The sequence below is a fragment of the Aulonocara stuartgranti genome (genome assembly GCF_965226115.1).
Source record: "Aulonocara stuartgranti genome assembly, chromosome: 17".
Lineage (NCBI taxonomy): Eukaryota > Metazoa > Chordata > Actinopteri > Cichliformes > Cichlidae > Aulonocara > Aulonocara stuartgranti.
In genome coordinates, this window is record NC_138953.1 from 41,001,584 (window position 1) to 41,026,740 (window position 25,157).

At 42.5% G+C, this 25,157-nt stretch overlaps 1 protein-coding gene across 5 annotated transcripts in view; it reads left to right on the forward strand.

Moving 5' to 3' along the window:
• Positions 1-25,157, forward strand: part of LOC309692139 (pleckstrin homology domain-containing family A member 5-like) — a 147,576-nt gene that overhangs the window by 67,078 nt on the left and 55,341 nt on the right. For 4 of the 5 annotated variants that reach the window (XM_082510360.1, XM_082510359.1, XM_082510362.1 and 1 more), the window contains exons 4-9: positions 952-1,035; positions 5,460-5,513; positions 13,784-13,958; positions 18,846-18,950; positions 20,986-21,058; positions 24,801-24,901. In XM_082510360.1, coding sequence (XP_082366486.1) covers positions 952-1,035; positions 5,460-5,513; positions 13,784-13,958; positions 18,846-18,950; positions 20,986-21,058; positions 24,801-24,901 — 592 coding nt within the window. The remainder of the gene's footprint in view (positions 1-951; positions 1,036-5,459; positions 5,514-13,783; positions 13,959-18,845; positions 18,951-20,985; positions 21,059-24,800; positions 24,902-25,157) is intronic. The other variant, XM_082510361.1, reaches the window with a different exon arrangement.

A 25,157-nucleotide genomic window follows, 5' to 3' on the forward strand; every position in this document is an offset into this window, starting at 1 on the left:
GCTCCACAGCAGGACTCCACGCTGGTAGCTGGCAGTGACACCAAGCTGCAGCTGTAGCAACTCTCTGCAAGTAAACTAAGAGTGTTTTAGATTCTTCACTAACTGAAGGGTCTTACAAAGAACAAAGTTCACTTTAACCTGATGGTGCTTCCAGCAGAAATGAATCTTAAATCAGAATCAGAATACTTTACTGGTCTCCAGGGGAAATGCTACAAAATGTGAGTTTAAGCACTTAAATAAATGGTTCAAATAACTTTGCCATGAAGACACTTTTAATGTCTTAACATCACTCAGAAATTACAACTAAGACGTTAAAGTAACTTATCTTAAATAACTGGTTGTTGCAAGGTCAACATAACTGCAGCAGCGACAGGATGATAATTATCATCTCATTTTGTATTTTCTGATACAGCTCTGATCACTGGTTGTTGTTTACTAGTCATGACAATTTGCATTTGATCAAAGAAGGTAGCATTGTGCAAATGTCCTGTTTATAATGTTGGGCACCTGCAGTCAGCTGAGACTGAAGAAGTCACCTGGTGATGATGATGGTGGAACGGTTCTCCCACTGAGAACGTCCAGATGAACCGAACCAACCTTTGGGATCTACGTACCTGCATGACGGAGCATGCATCGAGACATCATGCTGATGTTTAGCACCACACACTGTTCCAGATGTGTAAATAAGTGTGGTGCTGTTGTTCTGCATGTCAGTGTCTGCAGAGAACTGTTTTCCTTTTCTCCTGATACATCAATAAAACGATGGCTGATAAGTTTGATTTGTGACTGCATGTCTTTAAGTCACATTAGATTTAAAGCCTCTCCTTGCTGTGATGGGTAGGTCAGGGTACCCGTGGACAGGTCACCACTCTCTGAAGGTTTAGATCGAAATCATTTTCTATGAATTCACTCACACTTTGTTTTCCTGTCTTTCCTTTTCTCTCTCTGCAGCCACAATGAGCGAAAGGTGACCTGTAAGCACCCGGTGTCTGGGTTCCCCTCACAAGACAACTGCATCTTTGTGGTTAATGAACAGTAAGTTTCTCTGCACTGTCACATGTACACGCAGCATTAAATGCGACTGATTTCTGTGCTGATTTCAAAGGTCAAAGGAAACTGTTAGGAACGGGTGCAGCTGTTATAGATGTGCAGATGTGACCGATTCTCACACTTCTCACACTTCTCAAATGCATGAATCACTGATTTCTCTCCAGTTTCCAGCCCTCCGTGTTTACAAGGTTTGACTGTTGCACGTCACTTAGATCCACATGTCTGATTTCCTTTGCTGTTGCCTGTGTGTGTGCAATTGTTTGTTTTTGCCAGCTTTGCTTCAGAATCATAAAATAGCAACATAGACAGTCGTAATAAAGAAGTGACTTTCTCCTCTCCAAGGAACAAAACTAGAGATTAACAATAAAAAAAATCAGGATAACTGAGCTGAAATTAAATTTAGGGATGGAGCTTTTTTCTCTGTTCTTGTGCAGCTGACACACACACACACACACACACACACACACACACACAGAGACACACACGTTACTTCTAAGTTCACTTTGGCAGGATCTCTCTCGCTCCTTTTCTCACTCTCTTCTTCTTCCTTCCCAATTATCTCCTGAGTCAAGGTAGCAGTTAAGGATGTGTGTGTGTGTGTGTGTGTGTGTGTGATGTAAAATTATGTTAATTAGGTGCACAGAATGTGTATTTTTAAACCTGCTGAAAACAGCGGAGGTGAGAAAGTAAGAGGGAACGAAAGGTGTTAAACTGCTAATGAGACTTTCACCTTGTTCCGCACTGATGATGATGATGATGATGATGATGAAAGTGAAATATTCCTCCTTTTAAGTTCAGTCCAAGTAAGTTTGCTGATGTGACCTGTACAGTTATGACTCCTGGCTTTTGTGGATCTAATGTTCCTTTGGTGCACTTTGCCAAACACTCTGTGCTGCCACAGCCATAAAAGGCTGGATGCTTAGTTTGGCTCTCGGGTCGAGATGAGCTCCTTGACAACAGCAAAGTTCATCATGAATAATTCTAATCAAATATAATCAAGCATAAATCAGTCAGTGTGATGAATGAGAAAATGTAACCTCTGTAATGGAAGTTTTTTGGAAGTGCAGTTTAATTGATTGCTGAGACACACAAAGTACAGGATGTGTAAAGAGTAGGAATGTGTGCATGTGTCACACATGTATGTGTGAGTGTGCATGTGTCACACATGTATGTGTGAGTGTGCATGTGTCACACATGTATGTGTGAGTGTATAGAGGTGGAGGAGCAAGTTCACCAAGAATAAAAGCTGAGGCAGCAATTTTCCTCTCCAAGTCATTCCCAGGCTGTGCAGCACACAGTGAAGTGAGACAGCGTTCCTCCAACACCGCCGTGCTACGTACAACAATCAACACATGAAGTGCAGTTGTGCAAAGTGACCAGACACAACAGCGCAACAGAAAAGTGCAACTTCTTAATCAACCAAAGACCCAGACAGACTTTTAATTCATTTGAAAGCCTGATGCTCAGCCTCGTCCACCCCAGCTGTAAAACTCAGAAACCAGTCTTGTTCTCATCTATGGTCCACCTGGGCCTTACACAGAGTTTCTCTCTGATTTCTCAGACTTTTTATCTGATTCTCAGCTCATATAAAATAATTATTGTGGGTGATTTTAACATCCATGTAGATGCTAAGAATGACAGCCTCAACATGGCATTTAATCTGTTATTAGACTCAATTGGTTTCTGTCAAAATGTAAAAGAACCCACCCACCACTTTAATCACACTCTAGATCTTGTTTTAACATATGGCATAGAAACTGAACATTTAACAGTGTTTCCTGAAAACCCTCTGCTGTCTGATCATTTCCTGATAACATTTACATTTACAATAATTGATTACACAGCAGTGGAGAGTAGACTTTATCACAGTAGATGTCTTTCTGAAAGCGCTGTAACTCAGTTTAAGAATATAATCCACCCACTGTTATCATCTTCAATGCCCTGTACCAACACAGAGCAGAGCAGCTATCTGAACGCTACCCCAACAGAGGTCGATCATCTTGTTAATAATTTCACCTCCTCACTACGTACGACTCTGGATACTGTAGCTCCTGTGAAAACTAAGGTCTCTAATCAGAAGTACCTGACTCCGTGGTATAATTCTCAAACACGTAGCCTAAAGCAGACGACTCGTAAGCTGGAGAGGAAATGGCGTGTCACAAATTTAGAGGATCATCATTTAGCCTGGAGAAATAGTTTGCTGCTTTATAAGAAAGCCCTCCGCAAAGCCAGAACATCTTACTATTCATCACTGATTGAAGACAATAAGAACAACCCCAGGTTTCTCTTCAGCACTGTAGCCAGGCTGACAAACACTTTGTTTCTTTAATATTTCCAAATGATTTCCTGGTTTCAGTTTGGTGTTCAGTGTCTTCTCTTTTTAATCTCCCTCCTTAAAAACTGTTTGCAAGCACATGTCCCCATCATGACTCTTCTTTCCATCAGCAGAGCCCAGGACCACAATACAGGAAGTCTAGGCCAGCTCTCTCTTTAAAAACTCTGATCCTGTGAGTATGACCCAGAAGGCAATGCAGAGTTCAGATGGAGCCTACATGAGTGAGGGAGTCTCCCACTTCTGTTCCCACTTCACCTTTGCAGGCCCAGCCTCTATAAGCCACATTCATGACAGCCCTCTAGATTGGTGCACTTGTTGTACCAGGGTTAATTTTAGGGGCCTCAGGGCTCTGTTAAATTTAAAGGGTTGAACTATAAGAGCTATTTACTCTAAAATGGGTTAATACTCAAATGATAATAACAGTCACAAAATAACTAATTAACCTACTCTAACGCTGACTTCGATCTCATCTCGGGGAGGAGAGAGGTTGGAGTAGAGACTGAGCACGCCCTGGCCACCGTCGCCTTCATCTCTGTGTCCCGTGCTGAGGAAAATAATCTAACAAGAAGGCAGGATTCCCTGAAAATTCGATCCTTCGGGAATACAGCAGGACTATAAATCTGCTCACAGTTGGGAAAAGCTGCAAGAAGCTGGAAACATGTAGATCCGTTCCAAACGATTCTCATGTTTCCTAATTTTTCTGATCTCGTAATCTAGGGCGTGTTGGGTGCCCCGAGCGTAATATATTGACGATTTGTCATCTAGCATGAAATGTTACGCTTTGGGAGTGAGAACGTGTTGACCAATAATGTCTCTGCCAAGTGCTTAGGCTCCACCCGCCTCTTCTCTCACTGTCTAGACATCCAATAACGTTCCTTAAGTAAAGTCATGTGATGTGCAGCCACACCCTGTCATTCTTTTCCCCACATACTTGATTTTAAAACGGAGTTTAAACTTTGCCATCCCTATGAAAGGTCAAAGTTGAATCACGTCTCCAGACACAAAATCGAGACATCTATGATGTTAGAGGAGCATGAGCTCAGACTCGGTGCCATGTCCCCCAGCTCGTCCCGCGTTGCTGCAGGGGGTCTTAGCATAGTCCCAGGGTGGTGGCATTTCCCTGACCTTGTCCTCCATCCCTGGTCTTCAATGCTGCTGCATGTCCGCTCCATCTCCTTGGAAACAGGAATCCGTGGCCCAGTAATACACATGGTCTATCCGTCTCCTGCATGCTGTGGTTTCAGGTGCAGTCAGGGTACCTGCAGCAGTTAAAGTCCAGATCACCCTGGCATTCAACCACAACTCAGAGAAAGCAGCTCCTGGCTCTGTCATCCCTCCAACAAAAGATGCTCCAAAGTGATATATGTAGCAGTCAGGGCAGCTGGTAGCGAGAGCCTTCATACCACACGGTGTACAGCGCGCCTCCAAGGGAAGCATGGTCATCAGGGTCGATCTGGTCTGAGTCCCGTTCTCTCTTTCTGTCTCCCCTTTTTTAATTCTCTGTTACGAAGGTCACTTCCTCTGCCCCGCCTCCATCTGTGCCCCTTATCAGAGAGGCTGCTCCTCCCTTTTTTTCATTACTGATGCTAATCTATGGCAACATAATCATTCTCATTCGGATGTACCACACACCTCTGCAGCTCTTGCTTTTATCGGTGCTTCAAGTTTTCGCCCGTCCTGTCACGTTCAGCTCACATCTTTCTCTGATGTTTTGCTAATAGTTTCACATTTTCATCATCCTAACGAGTTTAGATGAGTTTTTAAGCTCTGACCGTGTTTGACACATTTGTCTTTTTAGTTCCTCTGTCTGTCCGCAACTATTCACTTGTTTCATTGTACAAACGATATAAAAGGCATGATGAGAATCTGAAAGAATCAGGGTGTGTGGGGCTAACAGGAGGCTCTGAATGATTGTGGGACTGATCAAAGTCAAATCTGATGTTCTGGAGAACAAACATCTTTTATTTGTTGGTTTATTTGACTATAACTATTAAATATTGCATAATTGGGTTTCATTGTTGAGTTACCGCTTTGATTTAATGTGATTCTGTCTCCCTTCCTGTTCTGTTTGTAGTGTGAATTGTGGAAAGTTTGTCCACCCTGAGAAACCTGTAGAGGCTGTCACCAGGTAATGAGCCCTCATGTCAGTGGACGAGCTGCTTTGGCTTCAGCTTCTCTTTCAGCCTTGTTGCTTTAAAACCTTTTGCTGCTACTTCAGAGCACATGTTAAACGCTCAATAACAGCTTAGGCTATGCTCAGCACGTTCCTGTTGTACAGTGAACTATGCGTGTAAATCACCAGCAAATCATTTTATTTCACAGGAGCAAAATTCAGTAGTTAATGTATCATTTTTTGTTGTAATAAACTGAATTTGGATTTTATGAATTGTAGCTTTCTTTACTTTGATGCTAGCTTATATTTGTTAGTGTTAACATTAACGCTAACACTAGCTGACTGACTACACCAGAGGACAGCCAAGCTTTAGGAACTAAATACATCCTAAGCTCTTAACATGATGGATTCTTTGTTAGTGAAGCACGATTGTTTGGGGTAACCTTCTTCATGGGTTATTTCGTGGTTTGTGTGATGGACCGAGGTGAAAAGCAGGAGGAGTCCCATAAATATTAAAAGAGGGTTTTATTTAACCCAAAGAGTGATATTTACAAAAAGGATAAATGTCGAGCACTGAGGACTGAACTCAGGCAAACAAAATGTGGACTCGACAAACCAACAAGGGCTTATATAATGGCTGATCAGACCACTATGACTCAACACAGTCACAACCAGTACAATCCAGTTTGTTAGTCAACTAAACACCAAAGAAGAAAATCAAAAAACACTAGACTCTGAATTCAAATACTGAGTTAAATACAAAAGCTGGTTTAAATAAAGAAAATGCCCCCCCGCAGGAAGTGGTGGAGCCCTTTATGTATTGAAGTGCTCTAAGCCTGTGGTCTGGCAGCTCCCAGGGATCATGGCAGGTAAAAGAAACGAGGGTTAGTCCCAATCACAAACCAGTTGCCCCGTGGCTCCGGCTGCTACGAGCAGCTCCTCCTGCGTAACTATCTTATGTTGCATCCTTTATTGCAATCTGCACATCAGAAATCTTGTAATAAGTATTTGTAGGTTATGTATCTCTTTTTGCAAGCTGAGACTTATTTGCATCTCAGTGTCCTGCAGACCTTTCATTGGTCAAAGCTTTGTAACTTTGTGAGAAATAAGCATTAACACATTTATAAGTATCTCATTTCATAATCTGTATACATTTAAATACACTGTTCATCATTTACTTTGACTTTTTAAATGATAAACAGGTCCTAATAACTTTTACTTGATGGAATACTTTTAGAAATTGTTAAAACTTACATAAAATATAAAAAAAAAAGATTTTGATATAATATATAGATAATATTTATATTATATAAATACATTTAAAAATTATAATGACAGACTAACAATTTTGTCATTAAACATGTTATATGTGGGCTTATAATCAAGACTAAAGCATTTATATTCATGTTTGTAAATGATGTACTATGGAGGACTAACACTGACTAATGCCTTACTAATGCTTAATACTGTGTAGTTATTATAAGTCACTTTCATCTGTGTACAGTGTGCACATCCTTCAAAGTGTGCCACAGTCTGCCTTCTGTGCTGGATAATTGGCTGTAGTTCTGACCAACTGTCAGACATTCGTACCTTCGTCCTAACAAAGAAACAGCATAAAGTTTTGGATTTACAAGGAAAAAAGATTTTAAAAAGACACAAAAGATAAGGATTTGTCAAACGTGTGCCCATAAGAGCCTTTAAAAAATTCTTCATACAAACAAATTGCCGGGCAAAATGGAGCAGGACAGGTCGCGTTGAAACCAGAGTCAGCAGGTTGTCAAAGCAGCCAATGAGAAAGCACAAAGCTCTGCGACCTTGTTAATCTTCCCAATAACACAGCAGTTAATCGTTCTTCTTTGGTCTTTAAATTTAGGGCAATCTAACTGGTTAAAGTCAACTATGCTGACACAAAAAGTAATGTCTTTACATTTATGTTGACTGGCTCTTTGCACTGCTCTCAGAAAGAGTAACCCACACCGATGCATGTCCATCACCTGGCTTTGTTTTTCTCTCCAGCTTCTTTAAATCCCCTGAGAAATCGTTTTCTCCTGTTTCTGCCTCATGCAGATATTAACCTTGTGCTAACACACACGATTCATATTTGTTATGATTTGTGTCTCCTACAGCTGAGAAAGTTAAAGTTGAAATAATGCTGTATAATACACTGAACAAAAATATAAACGCAACACTTTTGTTTTTGCTCCCATTCCCCATGGGATGGACGTAGAGACCTAAAATTCATTCCAGATACACAATATAACCATCCCTCCCAAACAGTGGTCACAAATCAGTCCAAATGTGTGGTAGTGGGCACATCTGCTATATTGAGATAATCCATCCCACCTCACAGGTGTGCCACATCAGGATGCTGATCTGACATCATGAGTAGTGCACAGGTGTACCTCAGACTGCCCACAACAAAAGGCCACCCTGGAATGTGCAGTTTTTTGCGCTATTGGGGGTCTGGGGACCCAGAACCGGTCAGTATCTGGTGTGACCACCATTTGCCTCATGCAGTGCAACACATCGTCGCATGGAGTCTATCAGATTGTCAATTGTGGCCTGTGGAATGTTGGTCCACTCCACTTCAATGGCTGTGCGAGGTTGTTGGATATTCGTGGGAACTGGTACACGCTGTCGTATACGCCGGTCAAGCACATCCCGAACATGCTCAATGGGTGACATGTCCGGTGAGTATGCTGGCCATGCAAGAACTGGGACATTCTCAGCTGCCATCTGCCCTGAACAATGTGAACCATGATTCATCCGTGAAGCGCACACCTCTCCAACGTGCCAGACGCCACCGAATGTGAGCATTTGCCCACACAAGTCTGTTACGGCGACGAGCTGGAGTCAGGTCAAGACCCCGATGAGGACGACGGGCATGCAGTTGAGCGTCCCTGAGACGGTTTCTGACAGTTTGTGCAGAAATTGTTTGGTTGTGCAAACCAATTGTTCCAGCAGCTGTCTGGGTGGCTGGTCTCAGACGATCTTGGAGGTGAACCTGCTGGATGTGGAGGTCCTGGGCTGGTGTGGTTACACGAGGTCTGCGGTTGTGAGGCCGGTTGGATGTGCTGCCATATTCTCTGAAACGCCTGTGGAGACGGCTTATGGTTGAGAAATGAACATTCAATGCACGGGCGACAGATCTGGTTGACATTCCTGCTGTCAGCATGCCAATTGCACGCTCCCTCATTGCTTGTGGCATCTGTGGCATTTTGCTGTGAGACAAAACTGCACCTTCCAGGGTGGCCTTTTGTTGTGGGCAGTCTGAGGTACACCTGTGCACTACTCATGATGTCAGATCAGCATTCTGATGTGGCACACCTGTGAGGTGGGATGGATTATCTCAATATAGCAGATGTGCCCACTACCACACATTTGGACTGATTTGTGACCACTGTTTGGGAGGGATGGTTATATTGTGTATCTGGAATGAATTTTAGGTCTCTACGTCCATCCCATGGGGAATGGGAGCAGTAACAAAGGTGTTGCGTTTATATTTTTGTTGAGTATATTTAATACATTGTAAAACTCTTACTTGCTTTCAGTGATTGTGTGGATTGTGAGTCTGTGGAAACGCACACGCTCTTGTTGCTGAAGTTGAGGAAACTCAGTTTGTGATATAGTGAACCTGTTACCTGCCTGTTATACGTGGTGCAGTTTTCTACTGAAATAGTGCATTTAGTACATTATGTCTGTTTTTTGTTTGTTTGGTAACTACCATGTTATAAAAGGATAGAAGAGCTTCAGATTAAGGAGCTTCATCCTCCTGAAAATTCTTGCAAATTCATCCTGTGTTGGCTCGTCCACGTATCACGTCTTTGCCTAAACCTCTGAGTGCTAGTCAGGTTTGGAGTATTATAACCTGCCCCCAGATGAGCTTCTTGTGAGCTTCCACCAAGCAGTTTAATATTATACTCAAGCAGTAATGTCACAGCCCTGCCTTTGGTACAAAAAGAGTTCTTGACTATCTGTGTAAATTTGGTCGAGCAGGTTGTCTTCAGCTGTGCACGGATGGGTTGATTATATGTGTCGACTGCTGAGACACCTCGTAGTTGGAAGCCTGGGAAACTTTTTAATGGTTTCATAATGACTTTGCTTGGCTGACACATGCACCCTGTAGGGTTTCATTACTGTTGCTTCTGTTTTAAGTTCTGTTCAGGTTTGAACTGTTGCCTTGATCATATCAATTCAATTCCATCGTTATGAGAAGAGGCCATAACAGACTTAATTGCATTGTTTTTTCTTTTTCCAACACAAATGCATTAGTAATTGATTCCAGATACCTAATTTGCTGGGTCTTTTTATTAAAAGTTAAGCCATTGCTTATAAATCTCAACATATCAACAAAGTATTGCAGTGGCATGCTTCGAGCACAGGCCGTGATCCCTCACTGAGCTGATGAACACTATTTGGGCACATTGAGACTTTTTCTGGTACTCATTTCAGCAACAGTTTATAGATGAGAAATCACATTCTAATGATAATTACAATAATTTGCTATACATCATACTATTATGCTGTGTAAAAGAAATTTATAATGTATGTAAATGTAAATATAGTATTTGCCAAAAAGCAAGAAAAATGTTTTCACTGGTTCTCCTTAAATTATCTTTTAGGCAAATCAAAACACTGATATGATTTTGAAACATCACAACAGTCTAGTGATAAGTTATTCAGCTGTGTCGCAGTGCAAAAAATAACTCCTGATGCTGATTATGAGCCACAAACCAAAGTAGCTATCATGTGTGGATAATTATCTGACTCAGGTCAGACTTTGAACACTCATCACACAGCTGACTGCAGGTTTACATACATTTTCGTAATGACTGAAATGGCAGCACTGATTAACAATGGGCTGTGAGGTCACTTTTATGATCAGTAATTTGCAAACTGTCATGACGATTGATAAATGACCACGAGTACCATTCACAGTTGGGGAATGGCTGAAGTCACAGTCTAAGAAGGCTAACCTGCCACGTTTCATATCCTCCCTGGTGAATTTGATGTGTCGGTCCACCGAGTTAATGAAATGTGGTACGTCCTGAGATTTGATTTTCACCCAGGTGTCATCCACATTCCTGAACCAATGGCTTGGTGGTGTTCCAGGGTGTTTAGCAAAGCCCTCTTTTCCACTTCTTCCATGTACAAATTGGCCACGAAACTGAAACTGAAACTGGGGAGCCCATGGCACACCCATGTTTCTGTCTGTAGAACTGACCCTTGTATGTGAAGTAGGTGGAATGAGACACAGTTCAAACACACTTGGTTGATGCTGAGAGCGGTCCTGCTGCTGAGGTTGTGGTCATCCTGTAATCTGTTGTGTTCTGGATGTGGTGTTCAGAGCTGCCCACCAGCGGGTTGAGGATCGAAGCCAGAAACTTGGAGATGTTACAGGTGACCGAGTTGATCATGCAGACGATCGGTCTTAAAGGTGCTCCCTGTTTATGTATTTTCGGTAAACCATACAGACTTGGTGTAGACTCTCCTGGGTACAGCCTGTGGTATGAGGTCCGGTTAACAGCCTTGTCCTGTTCTAACTGCTTCAGACAGTCTATCACCCACTTCCTGTAACCACTTCCTGGGTCTCGTTTCAGGGGCTCAGAAGTATTCTCGTGATAGTATTTCTGGTTAAAACTGTGCACCTGCCCTCATCTGCTGGAAGGAGGATGATGTTGTTGTCATTACTCCAAGCTGATGTTGGATGCTGGGGGCTTTGCATTGCTGAGACAGGCTGAAACTTCCGTCTGTAGCTGCTCTGCTTCCACATCTGCAATGTTGTTGTTTCGAATTGCTGTTTCTGTGGCTGTGATCGGTTACACTTGCGGGATTTGTCTCGGCGTCACTGCAAAGCTCAACCCTTTTGCAGGGATGTTTTTCTCTGCTTGAGTGAGTACACAACATTTTCACCCACATGTCCACATCCTCACCATCTTACAGTGCTCTGAATTCAGTCATTTCCAAAATCTCTGAGAATGGGACTCGTGGCCATTAATCAACAGTCATGACAATTTGCATATTAATGATCATAAACTGAGCTCCCAGCCCAGTGTTCCTTCAGTGCTGCTGGTTTCAGTCATTGTGCAAATGTCCTGTTTATAAGGTTGGAAACCTGCAGTCAGCTGAGACTGAAGACGTCACCTGATGATGAGGAAACGTTTCTCCCCTTCCTTACCTGGATGATTGAGCATGCATCAAGACAAAAGTACAGTACTTGCATGGTAAATGATACAGACTGTAACTGATGAGCAGTATTTCCATTAAGAATAGATAGATAAGGAGGTGATATAAACAGTTAAAAAGATGAGTTAGACTTGTATGAGACAGTAAATGTTGCTTTCAGGAGAGATAAAGATGGCAAAGGATGTGTTGTGTGTTGAGGGATAGAGCTTAAACCCCTAAAGTTATGTCTTCAGAGACTTAAGCATTATTTAAGGGTCTGGCAGTGTTCTAGCACTACTCACTGAGCAGGACCCAGTAGAAACTGTGTGGTGTGTGGCATCAACAGTAGAAATCCACAGAACACAGATCTGCAAGAATACCAACTGGAATCACGGAGACTTCCTTTGTTCTTATGTGTGAAAACAGAGTTTAGTTGATGTGCTTTGCTTAGAGCGATCGTGGCTCAAGAGTTGGGTGTTCGTCTTGTAATCAGAAGGTTGCCGGTTGGAGCCCCGGCTCGGACAGTCTCAGTCGTTGTGTCCTTGGACAAGACACTTCACCTACCGCCTACTGGTGTTGGCCAGAGGGGCTGATGGCGCGATATGGCAGCCTCGCTTCTGTCAGTCTGCCCCAGGGCAGCTGTGGCTACACCTGTAGCTGCCTCCACCAGTGTGTGAATGTGAGAGTGAATGAATAGTGGCATTGTAAAGCGTTTTGAGAGTCTCGAAAAGCGCTATATAAATCCAATCCATTATTATTATTATTATGCTCTGTTGACCTTGGCACTCGGAGACCTTGAGCTATATTTTCCTCTCAGTAACTCTCTCCACCGTTCTGCAGCAAAAAACTTTGAGCTGGTTCAATTTGACAGGCTAAGTTGGCCGTTTAAATTGGGTGGATGTGGAGGCAAATAACAGAGGTGAGTTGAACACGCACACACTCCAGTCTTCTTTATCTCTGCTTCCATCACCCTCGTTTTCCCTCTCCTCTTGTGTTCGTTCAAGCCACTCGTCCTCTCCTTCGTTCTCCTCCTCTGTTTAATTGTGCCAACAAAGTAAGCGTGTTATTAAGAGAGTGAAGATGGGATCTGCTCGGTGAAATGTGCTGTTAGTTGATTGGCTGGCTTCAACCTGTGGAGACTGATTGTTTCTGACGGGCAACGTTTGTGTCATCTTAAGCTCTCATCAACTTGAAAAGACCACTTGCACCTAAGAATCTATTAAACTAACAACAATTAACTAACTAACAATTCCTTCTAGTATTCTAAGTACTTCACACTTCATTTGAATAAAACTTAACTGTCTGTAATCGGCAGGAAACGTGATTTCTAGCTGGGAAAGGTCATCAACCATTCTTATGTGGCTTAGATTTTTATAGTGTTGGGGATAAGGAGTTGTGTCAGTGTGAATCACTGATTTCTATATTTGTCTGTCCTTTTTCACCACTATCCTCTGTTGCATGTCACTTAACTCTACATTTCTTATTCCTTTCCCTTTGCCTCCTCTCTCTGTGTGTCTGCTGTTTTGTGTAGTTTGTTTTCGGCAGCTATGCTTCACAAGCACAAAAATACCTTTGAATGTTTTGTCTCCTTCTCCTCTACCTGCCAAAAACTAGCTATGTATCAGAAATGGGACATCGACAGTTGTGATAAAGAAGATACTTTCTCCACTCCAAGGAACAAAACTAGAGATTAACAATAAAAAGTCAGGATAACTGGGCTGAAATGAAATTTAGGAATGGAGCAAACTTGTTAAAATAGCTGCTTCTGCAATAACTTGGCCTACTTTAAGCAGGTTTGCATGTCTAAAATCTGGCTTAATACCTCTTCTGGGACCTCTCCTGTACCCAGATGTGGTAGGAGACCTTGTCAGCAGATACTTTGTAACCAGGCCGGCATGCTGGTAGAGCATAGTTCAAAGGCTCAGTACCTGCAACAGTGGTCACAGGGGTTTCATAGCGCCTTGAGACAACTGTTGTCATTTGGCGCTGTACAAATAAAATTGAATTGAAAATATAGTAAGTGTAGGTAGGGGTCACGACACTCCCTCTATTGTACATTCTTCTAAAGTGAAATGTCTGAATCCCTCGTCTGTGTCTCTCTGTGTTTCGCCTTGTGGCAGATCGGCTCCCAAGTCTTCGTCGGAACAGGGAAGCAGCAGTGACAAGAAGGAGCATCCTATGAGTACCATGAGTGAAGCGTCAAACTACACAGGTGGCTCCGATTACAGCACCTTCACTGGCAGCCCAGCCACCACAGTCACTACTGCCATTACCACTTCCACCTCATCTACACGGGTTAGTCTTTACCTAAACCTCATAACAAGAGTGAGCCACACTGACTCTCATCAGCAGAGGCAGAAATGCTCTTTGTGCTGTAAATTCAATCAGTTATTTCAGTGGAGGTCACCTGTGCTGTCGATGAAGAAAAGAAAATAGGCAGAAACTTTTAGCTGTAACTCGTCTTTTTTCTGCTTTTTTGATGCAGTAAGTGACTTTATCTCCACTCTGAGTCATTTCCTGTATTCTGTAATGAGTTAGAGTAACAGAAAGAATAATGTGTGAAAGTCTAAATAAAAATGCCTCATTCCTTTGATTTTAACGACATTTTAATTCATAAACACAAAGAAGAAGACGACAAGTGGTGCACTGGGACACATTGTGTCCACCATGTTGAAACCACGATGTAGAGAAGTTAGACTACAAAAGGCACGTCTTACATGTTCCAACCCTAAGCCATCAGCATATGTCTTTGTAAGTGTATTTAAATTACTCACACAATTTACCTCGAATTGCACAAACGCTAACATCGAAAAAATGTCTTATTTTGCAGTTGTGATAGTTTCTACTAGGAGTGTTTCTTTTTAGGAGATGTTATCAGAACAAGTACATAACTGACACTTTGAGTCCTTAAACTCCTGGGGGAGCAGGCAGGTGACAGTATTACCAGAAGTAATAAATTCACTGTTCGAACTGCCAATAGCAGCCTCCACTGGTTGACCAGGCTAAGGGAGCCAAAGGACCGGCTTGCCCAAAACCACCAAAAACGGATGCCCTCTCCAGGAGATCCAGTTGTCCTTCATGTTCCTATATGGTTGCAGGTCCCAACTTCTGCAGCCTAGAAGTGGAAGTGGACCATCCCATCATAACCCCTCCATTTGAGTTCGATTTTATTTGAATGGCAAGTAGAGGGAGGTATGTTGAATGGGGGCAGAGGGCTCTGACAGTACCCATGGCTGACTAATGCCAGGACTGACGTGTTCCCCGTAGGGGATGGTGGTAAATAGAAAATGGACTGGTTCTTATATAACACTTCTACTCTGAGCATTCAAAGCACAACTTACACAAGTTGCCTCATTGTTACACATTTGCACAAACACTTCTTTATGTTCTTTGTATTTAGTGCAGTCTATCTGACATTCACACACATTCAGCAACTTGTGGTTAATTTCTTGCCCAAGGATGTTTCGCATGCAGACTGGAGGAGACAGGGATCGATTGGTAGGTTGGCTAATAGGTCTACCTCCTGAGCTACAGCCACGTTGGCAGTAGCAATGATGCCTTGACTAACCCAAGTATCCACCGGGTGACTGAGTCACTCATCAATAGTCTGTTCAGTGCCTGGACCCAGAACAGCTAATGTTTACTGGTGCAGACATAATCTCAGTGTGGGGATGGATCAAGAAAGGGGTAGGTCGGCCACCCCCGGCTGATCTAGTAGCTTGTAGCCCCACCACCAAAGCTTACTGGTTGTACTGGAAAAGACTGTATCTAAAAGAGCAAGATGTTTGATGGCCAAGTTGGGGGTCACTTCACCAGCTTCTCGTGTTCCTTCTTCCTGATGTTGCTGTCATTGGGAACCGCTACATCGATCACTACGGCCGTCTTCTTCTGTTTGTCTACCACCACTATGTCCGGTTGGTTATCCACCACCATTTTGTCCGTCTGTATCTGGAAGTCCCACAGGATCTTAGCTCGGTCATTCTCCACCACCCTTGGGGGCATCTCCCATTTTGACCTCGGGACTTCCAGGTTATACTCGGCACAGATGTTCCTGTACACTATGCCGGCCACTTGGTTATGGCGTTCCATGTATGCCCTGCCTGCTAGCATCTTGCACCCTGCTGTTATGTGCTGGATTGTCTCTGGGGCATCTTTACACAGCCTGCACCTGGGGTCTTGCCTGCTGTGATGGACCCCAGCCTCTATGGATCTTGTGCTCAGAGCTTGTTCCTGTGCTGCCATGATTAGTGCCTCTGTGCTGTCTTTCAGTCCAGCTTTGTTCACCCACTGGTAGGATTTCTGGATATCAGCCCCTTCCTCTATCTGCCGGTGGTACAAACCGTCCAGGGGCCTGTCCTTCCATGATGGTTCCTCGTCTTTCTTGGGTTTCTGCTGCCTGAGGTATTCACTGAGCATTTAGTTCTTGCCATCTTCTTGATGTACTCGTGGATGACCTTATTTGACCTTATCGTGCATTTTGCACTGAGTTGTTGTTTTATGTAGTTGCATAGGCTGCTGTTTTTGTGTGAGAGCCTCATTTACAACCAGACTCTTGTTAAGTTAAATCAGGGGTGTCAAACTCATTTTACATCAGCCCACTTTGACCTTAAGTGGGCCGCTCCACTTAAGGTCAAAGTGGGAAAGGAGGTGAAACTCTCCTTTCTGTCCTTTCTGTCAAAAGGTACATATTTAACTGATTTTCTACATGATGAAGAAGCAGCTGCTGTGACAAAGAAACAATCTGTCTGCATGACTCTTTGGACTTAAACTGTAAGAAAAATTACAGAAAAGGCTCTGATAGACCAGACTGTCCACTTTTATTTTTGTTTTTTCAATTTTGTCATAAAAGAAAAAAGAAATTTCTATAGTAGAAATTGAAAACCAGAAACTTTTTGTCACGGTGATGGAACGCACTCAAACACAGACACAATTCTTAAAGACAAAACGTCTAATTTATTTACAAAGGGAACACACGAGTGCTATACATATATATCTGTAGTGAGTTGGGTGGGGGTCCAGGGCTCCAGGGAGAAGAGGAAAGGGAAACGCACCACCATTTTTCCTCCACTCACACTCGCTCGTCTTCGGCCACTAACGATGCCACACACAGGAATAGTGATGGCCCGCTTGAAGCTGAAGCTCCGGTGCTTCAGAAGCTCTGTGTCGAAGCTTGATTCGTTTGGCCAGGGTCACGTGATCAGTGACGTCCGAAGCTTCATTTAGAGCCTAACTGCTTCAGTGTCTGATTCAATGGTTAATAAGGAAGTGAATCATTCACGGGATTTGTGGAGTGTTTCATGGTGACAGATAGCGAACCACTGATTCGGAGGTTCTGTTGTGTGGGAGGATTTTGAGTTGATTTTGGTCAGTCGGGTGGGTTTTCCAGCTTTGTGTTCTGGCCGTTTGCTTTTGTTTTGTGCGTTTATTTTATCTGACAACGGGAAAAAGGTAAAATGTCAAAAATCTGCTTCCATAATATAAATATCATTAAATAACTTTAGAAAAACTCCCACTTGATTCTTTACATGTAATGTTGTAAAAATATATATTTTATTGTTTAATTAATCTGAAAATGTTAGTCTGCAAAATGTGCAGCAATGTAATCTATCTATTCTCTTTAGCTGATAGTTTGTGGGGCCCAGGTAGACTGTATAACTGCATCTCTACCAGTTTCTGTGCGCTCCAGCCTCCTCTGGGCCATGTGAAGGGATTTTCCTTAATGCAGGAGAAATTATCTCCACGAAAAGGAACAGGTTCGGCCATCGCACAGTGGAACAAATTCTCTTCTTAAATAAAAATGAGAAAGGGTTACCTTAAATGCATCATGTTTTTAATTTGCAAGTTCATAAGCATTTTCCTTTTCCGTTTCACAATCAATTCTACCCCCAGGTCAAAAATATGTCTGGGAAAATGTCCCTAATATAATATTATTTATAAATATACCCGTCTAGCGATTAATTGCACAAGTGCATGGAGGCGGGACCTCACAGCAGAAGCATACTCCTTAATGTGTTGTACATTATTATATGTAATGTGGTGTTTTTCAATTATTGTATTTACCAACATCAAGACGTCACAAGCAAAGAAAGACCACACCATGGTGCATGTTTGAACAAGGAGAGTTTACTGGTCAAAACTATTTATTAAACAAGTAAAACACATTTTTTTAACCACCAAAAAATACACGTTCAAAGCAACACAACAGCGGCCCAATATCAGACAGGACACCGCTCTGTAGAGTGAGCAGTCATAATGAAGCAGTTGGTTTTATTTTGTGGATTCAAGCTGCGCTTCATATTTTTGGCCACCAGATGTCACCAGAGAGGACTGTGTTGAAAAGCTTCGAGTAATGAACCGTTTTTCAATACAAGCTTCAGAAAGCTTCATTTGACCATCACTACACAGGAATGTCACTAGGGGTCCGCAAACAGGTCCGGGGGATCTATATACAGAGACGATGGGTAGTTTAAGCCAGCGATTTCACCTTAAATAGCAGCAGCATAATCACTACAGATCAGCAGCAGGTGGTGGCAATCAGCCCAGGTGAGTGGGCCAAAGGTGAGAGCCCAGTAACAAGCTCCGCCCAGGCAGGCAGGAGACAATGGGGAGGAGAGAGAGAAAGAAAAACACAAACCAAACCTGTAGCCAGTGTGGGCCAGTCAGAGAGACATGGGAGCGTGACACTTTTCTGTCATTTAATTGTTTATTCCTGATCACTCTGTTGTGTGAACGGCCATAAAAGAGGATTTTATCAGTAGGAAAAGCTGTAAAACTTCTGGAAATACAGTCAAACGTCCAAAATGTCTGTTTGTGGTGAGCTGCTGTTAAAACAAGGTAAGAATTACAAACTGCTTCCAGCGCACGCTCAGGCCTGTGAGACTCAGTGAGACACTGAGCCATGACATCTCTGCCATTCAAACACACTTTGTATGTAGTTCATTTTATAGTAATATTTAATACTGAACTGTAAATTTAGTCTTTTTCAAGAAGGCGATTTTCACTGTAACCAGCTCGTAATTTTATAAATTCTGTGTACAGGTCTGCGGGGTTAATTTTTTTGGTGAATTGTTATTAAAACACTGTGTGCATTTAAATGTATCTAATGTTTTCTCTATGCAGCTGTTGTTACATGTTAGGCATCCAAATTCTCTACATTCATCATCTATCAACGTCTTTAAACAGCCTTCTAGGTCTTCCAGAAAAGTCCACAACTTTGGCAAGAGGTCCAACTCAATCAAGAGAAACCCCAATGCCCCAGTGGTGAGGAGCAGCTGGCTTTACAAACAGGTAATGAGGAAGGCTTATCGGACGTCGTTGAATTTGTGGAATTCTGGAACTGGATCTGGTGTCCAGACTGCCACCATATAGATGACTTTGTGTTGTCTCTGAGTGATTTCCAGTCAAAATGTTGCATGATTGTGTTGACTATTTCAGCAGTCAGTGGACCAGCTTAGTTTACCTAATGTAATAAAAATGTAATCATGTATGGGTCTGTACGTATTAAGGAGAATCGTTGCTGTGACCATTACTAAAACCAACTAGCTGATCTACAGCATGGCAGCAGTGATGACTGAGATCCTTGGCTACAGTTCAATTCAACTTTATTTATACAGCGCCAAATCACAACAGTCGCCCGAGGTGCTTAAACACGAGCAGCCACAAGGAGCAGTACCGTCCATGGTGAAGGAGAGTAGAGGCTAAGATCAAGGCAGCACAGAGTAGTTAGCTAACTGTCGCAACTGCTGAAAGGCGTGATGAAGAAAGGGCTGCCTAAGAAGTATCAACAGCTGTCTGTAACTGTGGCCTAATAAAGTGCCAAACAAAGACTCACAGCCTTAGCTGGCTGCTTGAAGATCCTGGAGACAGAAGCCAGGAGAATAAAGTGGATGTTCTCCATTGAACCATCCAAGATTATGCTCAGTGGCACGGGGGAGTATATGAGAACAGCCCCACCAAGGATGGAGTTAGGGCATACTGAAATAACATATGATGCCTCTATTGATTCAGTGATCCACACCACCAGGATATACAGCAATGACATCAGAATATCGTTCAGACCGGAGAAGTGTATTTGGATGGTTGCAAAGAGAGCAAAGGTAGTCAGAAATGAGGTGATTGTACTAGCAGAAGGCAACACTGACAACAACTAGAAGTACTTAGGAATTCTACAGGCAAATGGGGATCACAAAGAGGCCGCTAGGAAAGCTGCAACCATTAAAACCTGGCAGTCGGCACCTACGCCCTGCCTGTGTTCAGGTAACCTGCTGGGATAATAAGCTGGCCAAAGGAGGCTGACCACAGATTCCAAATATCTTTTCACAAAGTGACGCTGAAAAACGAGTTCATGCATTTGTTACTTCCAGGCTGGACGACTGTAATCCATTATTATCCTAAAAACTCCCTGAAAAGCCTTCAGCTAATCCAAAATGCTGCAGCAAGAGTCCTGACAGGGACTAGAAAGAGAGCAGATTTCTCCTGTTTTGGCTTCCTGTTAAATCCAGAATGATCAGGCCCCGCCCCTCCCTGAGCCTGGTTCTGCCGGAGGTTGTTTCCTGTTATAAGGGAGTTTTACCTTCTTACTGTTGCCTAAGGACTTGTTCATTGGGGGTCATTTGGTTGTCCCAGCTTTCTCTCTGTTATTGTGGGGACTTTACCTCATAAAATAAAGCAGCTTGAGGAAACTGTTGTGATTTGGCACTGTGTAAATAAAATGAGTTGAATTTTTCAGCTCTGCTGCAGCAAACACTACAGTGACTATGGACAGTTAGTAAATGGGAGTACGGTATTCCTGCTATGTGTCTTCGCCTCACTGCTACACACCACCCTGAATCAGCTTGTGTTTATCACTTTCTTTAAGTGTTGTGCCCCACGGAGCTCTGTAGTGGGTCAGTGTTTGCCTGGTTAGGGGACCTCTCACCATAGCAGTGAAGACTGAATAAAGCTTGATGACCCTCGTCAAGTTTTAGTCAACTCCACCCAGCAAACCCTTTCACTGCAGAGCTGATATCAGTGTGGCCAACGCATTATATTGCTGAAAGTACCAAAGACTTAAAACTTGTCATTGATGCAGTAATTAGGTGCCAGCGTCGGCATCACGAACAGAGCACAGGTCTTTGCTTCAGGCACCCACTGAGGCAAATCTGTCACTGCTTTATGAAGAGATAACAAAGAGGAGGTGATGGAGGCTGTTTAACAGGAAAGGCTGGAGAAGAGCCAGTTCAGACTTGAAGAGGAAGCAAGAGATGAGAACGTGTGTTTGAAAATAATAACGTTCTCTATAATTGTTATATTTTGTCTCACTGATGACCTTTGACTCATTCAGGACAGTACAGGCATGAAGCTGTGGAAGAAGAGGTGGTTCGTCCTGTCTGACATGTGCCTCTTCTACTACCGTGGTGAGGACACACAAACACACATGCATCTCTTCATGTTGGCACTTTAAGAAAAGTTCGAGGCTTGTCAACCGTGTGTACCTTCACACCTGTTTGCAAATATCAAGATGTGGAAGATATGCACTGTTTACATACGAGGCCTTTATTTCTGAGTAGTATAGCTGCCTAATGTCGTAATAAATATACAGCAAAGGTTTTGCACACTTGATTGTTATCCGTCACACGGCATCATAATGGTTTTCATTCAGTCTCTGTGATGGAATACTGTCCTCTCAAGATTGATTACAAGCTCTACTTTCATTTCAAAGAATCAGTCTGTGGTGGTAAAAACGTTGTCATGGCCAGCAACTTCAACACGCTGACATAATCAATCATCCATCCATCCATCCATCCATCCATCCATCTTCATCCGCTTTATCCGAGGCCGGGTCGCGGTAGCAGCAGCCTAAGCAAAGAGGCCCAGACCTCCCTCTCCCCAGCCACCTCCTCCAGCTTATCCGGGGGAATACCAAGGCGTTCCCAGGCCAGCCGAGAGATTTAATCTCTCCAGCGTGTCCTGGGTCTGCCCCGGGGCCTCCTCCCGGTGGGACATGCCTGGAACACCTCACCCAGGAGGGGCTCAGGAGGCATCCTTGTCAGATACCCGAACCACCTCAGCTGGCTCCTTTCGATGTGGAGCAGCAGCAGCTCTACTCTGAGCCCCTCCCGGATGGCCGAACTTCTCAATCAATCAATCTTTATTTATAAAGCACTTTTCATACAAAAATGTAGCACAAAGTGCTTTACATGGTTATAACGAAATACATCAACAGTTTTGTTGTACTGTTTTTATTACTTAGAGGTCACGTGTGGTGCAACATCACAAATTTAGAACTGCGTTCATAAAAGCTCCTCTTTCCTCCTTAATGCTTTCTGCACCTTCAGAGGGATTTTTCCATCTCCATAAACTGATGAATCAGCTTCTTCCAGGGTGCGATCGGCAGCTTACACGACAACCCGAGGGGAGAGCTGCATGTTGATTGGCTTTGCTAGCCAGAGAAGAGACATGCACAGCTTTCGGATAATAACGTTTTCTTTTTCCGTTTGCCTCCTTCTGGCTCTGTCGCTTTATTCTAAGGAGCTGCTTCAGGTTGAGATCTTGGAAATGTGGTAAATTATATTCTTTCTGTAAGGGCAAAGATGTTAATCATCCCTCCGACTGCAGAGCTCATCGAGATAAAATAAATTAGTGTATTTACATTTACACTGCCAATTTTGGTATTATCAGAGCGAGGCAGAGACGTCATTTAAAGACTTAAATCATAGTTTTCAGAGGTGCAATTTGATAAGCAGATCTCAGTTTATTCCCAGTGATTAGACATTAACTATTTATAAAGCTCATGTTTTAAGGTAACAGTAAGTTGCCTGTCATGTCAGTTATACCACGTCAGTTATTCTCTGTCAGTCTGCAAATCCATCACCACAAAAAAGCACTAATATAATCCAACAATGAAGTTTTCTTTAATTTCTTTAGAAACATAATGAAATCACTGAGCAGGTGATCTTACAAAGTCGTCCTTTTGGATCTGAGCTCGGTCTTCGACACCATCTCTCACACCCTAGCCTGGTTCCAGTTATGTCTCCTTGACCGCTCCCAGTTTATTCAACTGAAATCATCCCGCTCTCGTCTTTTCCCGGTCACCTCTGGTGTACCCCAAGGCTCAGTCTTAGGCCTTCTTCTCTTCATAATATACATCCTCTTGGTACCATTCTCCACACATTTGATTCCTCCCACCTTCTTCCCTTACAGAATGTCTATCTGAACTAAAATCCTGGTTCAGCTCTAATTTTCTCAAGCTTAATGAGGATAAAACTGAAATCCTCCCTATTGGCACCAAATCCAACCTTTTGAAGGCGAACCATTTCTCTCTCTCTATCGATAACTGCACAGTTTTCCCTTCTCCTCAGGTTAAGAGCCTTGGTCATCCTAGACAGTTCACTATCCTTTAAATCTCACGTCAATAATCTCACCTGCTCTGCCTACTTCCATCTACGCAACATTAACAGATTACATCCTTCTCTTTCCACCCAGCCTACGTCCATCCTTGTCCACAGTCTCGTTATCTCCCGCCTTGACTATTGTAATTCTCTCTTTCATGGTCTCCCCCCAGAATACCTCCATAAGCTTCAACTGGTTCAAAACTCAGCTGCCTGCATTACCCACTGTTTGTTAATCTTGTGCTTTTGTTTCTATTGTTCTTCATTTTGTCTTCGTTCTATTACATGTTTTATTCTATTATTAAGTGTCATTGGTTGTCTTGAAAGGCATTTTTAAATAAAATGTATTATTATTATTAAAGTCATCTGTCGAATGAACATCATTTTATCATGCCACCAAATTTCCATTTAAAAACACAAGTATACTTTATCTTGATTAAGATGAACATGACATGGATCCGTGAATTAAATTTCATTCAGCTTTAATTAACTTGGAGTCCAAATTTAGTAAATCTGCCAGATTTAATAGATCCAACCAAAAATTGACACATCCAAAGCATCGTTGTTGTTGTTATAACTACTACAACCCATTTCTTTTTTTTATACTAAACTTTCTTCAGTTGTTTGTGTCCCACAAACCACAGAATGAATTAAAAGTTACTATTTAGAAATAACTGTTACTTGTAACATATTTAACATAAAGAGTTTTTAAGTCCCATTTTGAAACATCGAGAACAAGTTTTATTCATCAGTCATTAGCCAATCATAGCCCATAATCGTCTGAAACATAATATGAACAAGATTAAATTTTTATTAAATATGACGATTGACTGAGATCATAAACTCAACAGCAAAGTGTTTACAGAGGTCACATATCGCCTCCTCACTGCTTTCTTACCTGATAACGTTGAGATGTCGGCTCTGTAAGCCAGCTGGAGCCATTCAACATCAGGGACGAGCCAGAACAGCCGCAGCGCCTCGGCTAAAGCAAACAGTAATGCGCGTTGGAGGCTCTGTGGTTTTGTGCCGCAGTGCATGTACTGTGCTGCCTTTAGATCGCATGAAACATGATACTGCACAGAGGTGACAGAATCACAGCTGCAACCATCACAGCTGTTATTGTTCATGAGGCGTCATTCAATTTCATTTGGAGAATTTTGTAATATATATGGCAAAATCAGACATCAGTATATAATGATTAAATATACTGGTATTGCATTCTTCTTCATTTGCCTCACTTGTTTCTCTTACTTCAGCTCTTTACAGCAGGGCACAGATTCACTATGAAAACATCTACTAAATATCTCTAACAGTGACTCCAGGTTTTAAGCCTCGGGAAATATAATTCAAAAAACTGAAAGCACTGGTTATTACTTCGCTGATTCACAAATATCACTGGTTTCCACTAATCCCAACACAACTTCAAGCTGCAGTTAAGGAAGCCATGCTGCAGGGAAGTTTATGTACTTGTACTATGTTGACATCTATCCAACGATGTTCCTTCTTCCAAAGGCTATTTCTCCCTCCTCGTTCTTCCTGGGAATCTTTACAGCTTGATAAACGAATATTTAAATATCAACACTATCTCCTATCATTCTGGGCCATGCGTTTGATTGACACGTACTAATAAGAGCAAACATAACACAAACAGAAGAAGAATATTTTGTACCAGTCTGACCCACAAATCTCCCAGTCTGAAACCTTATTGAATCAGATTGCTGCCATAAATATGTTTCAACCTGCAGACTTTTCTCTTTCGTTGCTGCAGATGAAAAAGAGGATAGCATCCTAGGAAGCATCCTGTTGCCCAGTTTTCACATATCTATGTTGTCGGTGGATGACCACATCAGCAGGAAATATGCCTTTAAGGTAAACACTAGTTACATTTTTTTAAAGGTTTGTCATGTTGTTATTATTATTGATGGCAACAATCCATGCTACTTTGTAACTAACTTTTCATTTTTATTGATTTTTATTTTCATGTGACAGCAATTCAATCCAGTTTTATTTATATAGCACCAAATCACAACAACAGTCGCCTCAAGGCGCTTTATATTGTAAGGTAGACCCTGCAATAATACATAGAGAGAAAACCCAACAATCATATGATCCCCTATGAGCAAGC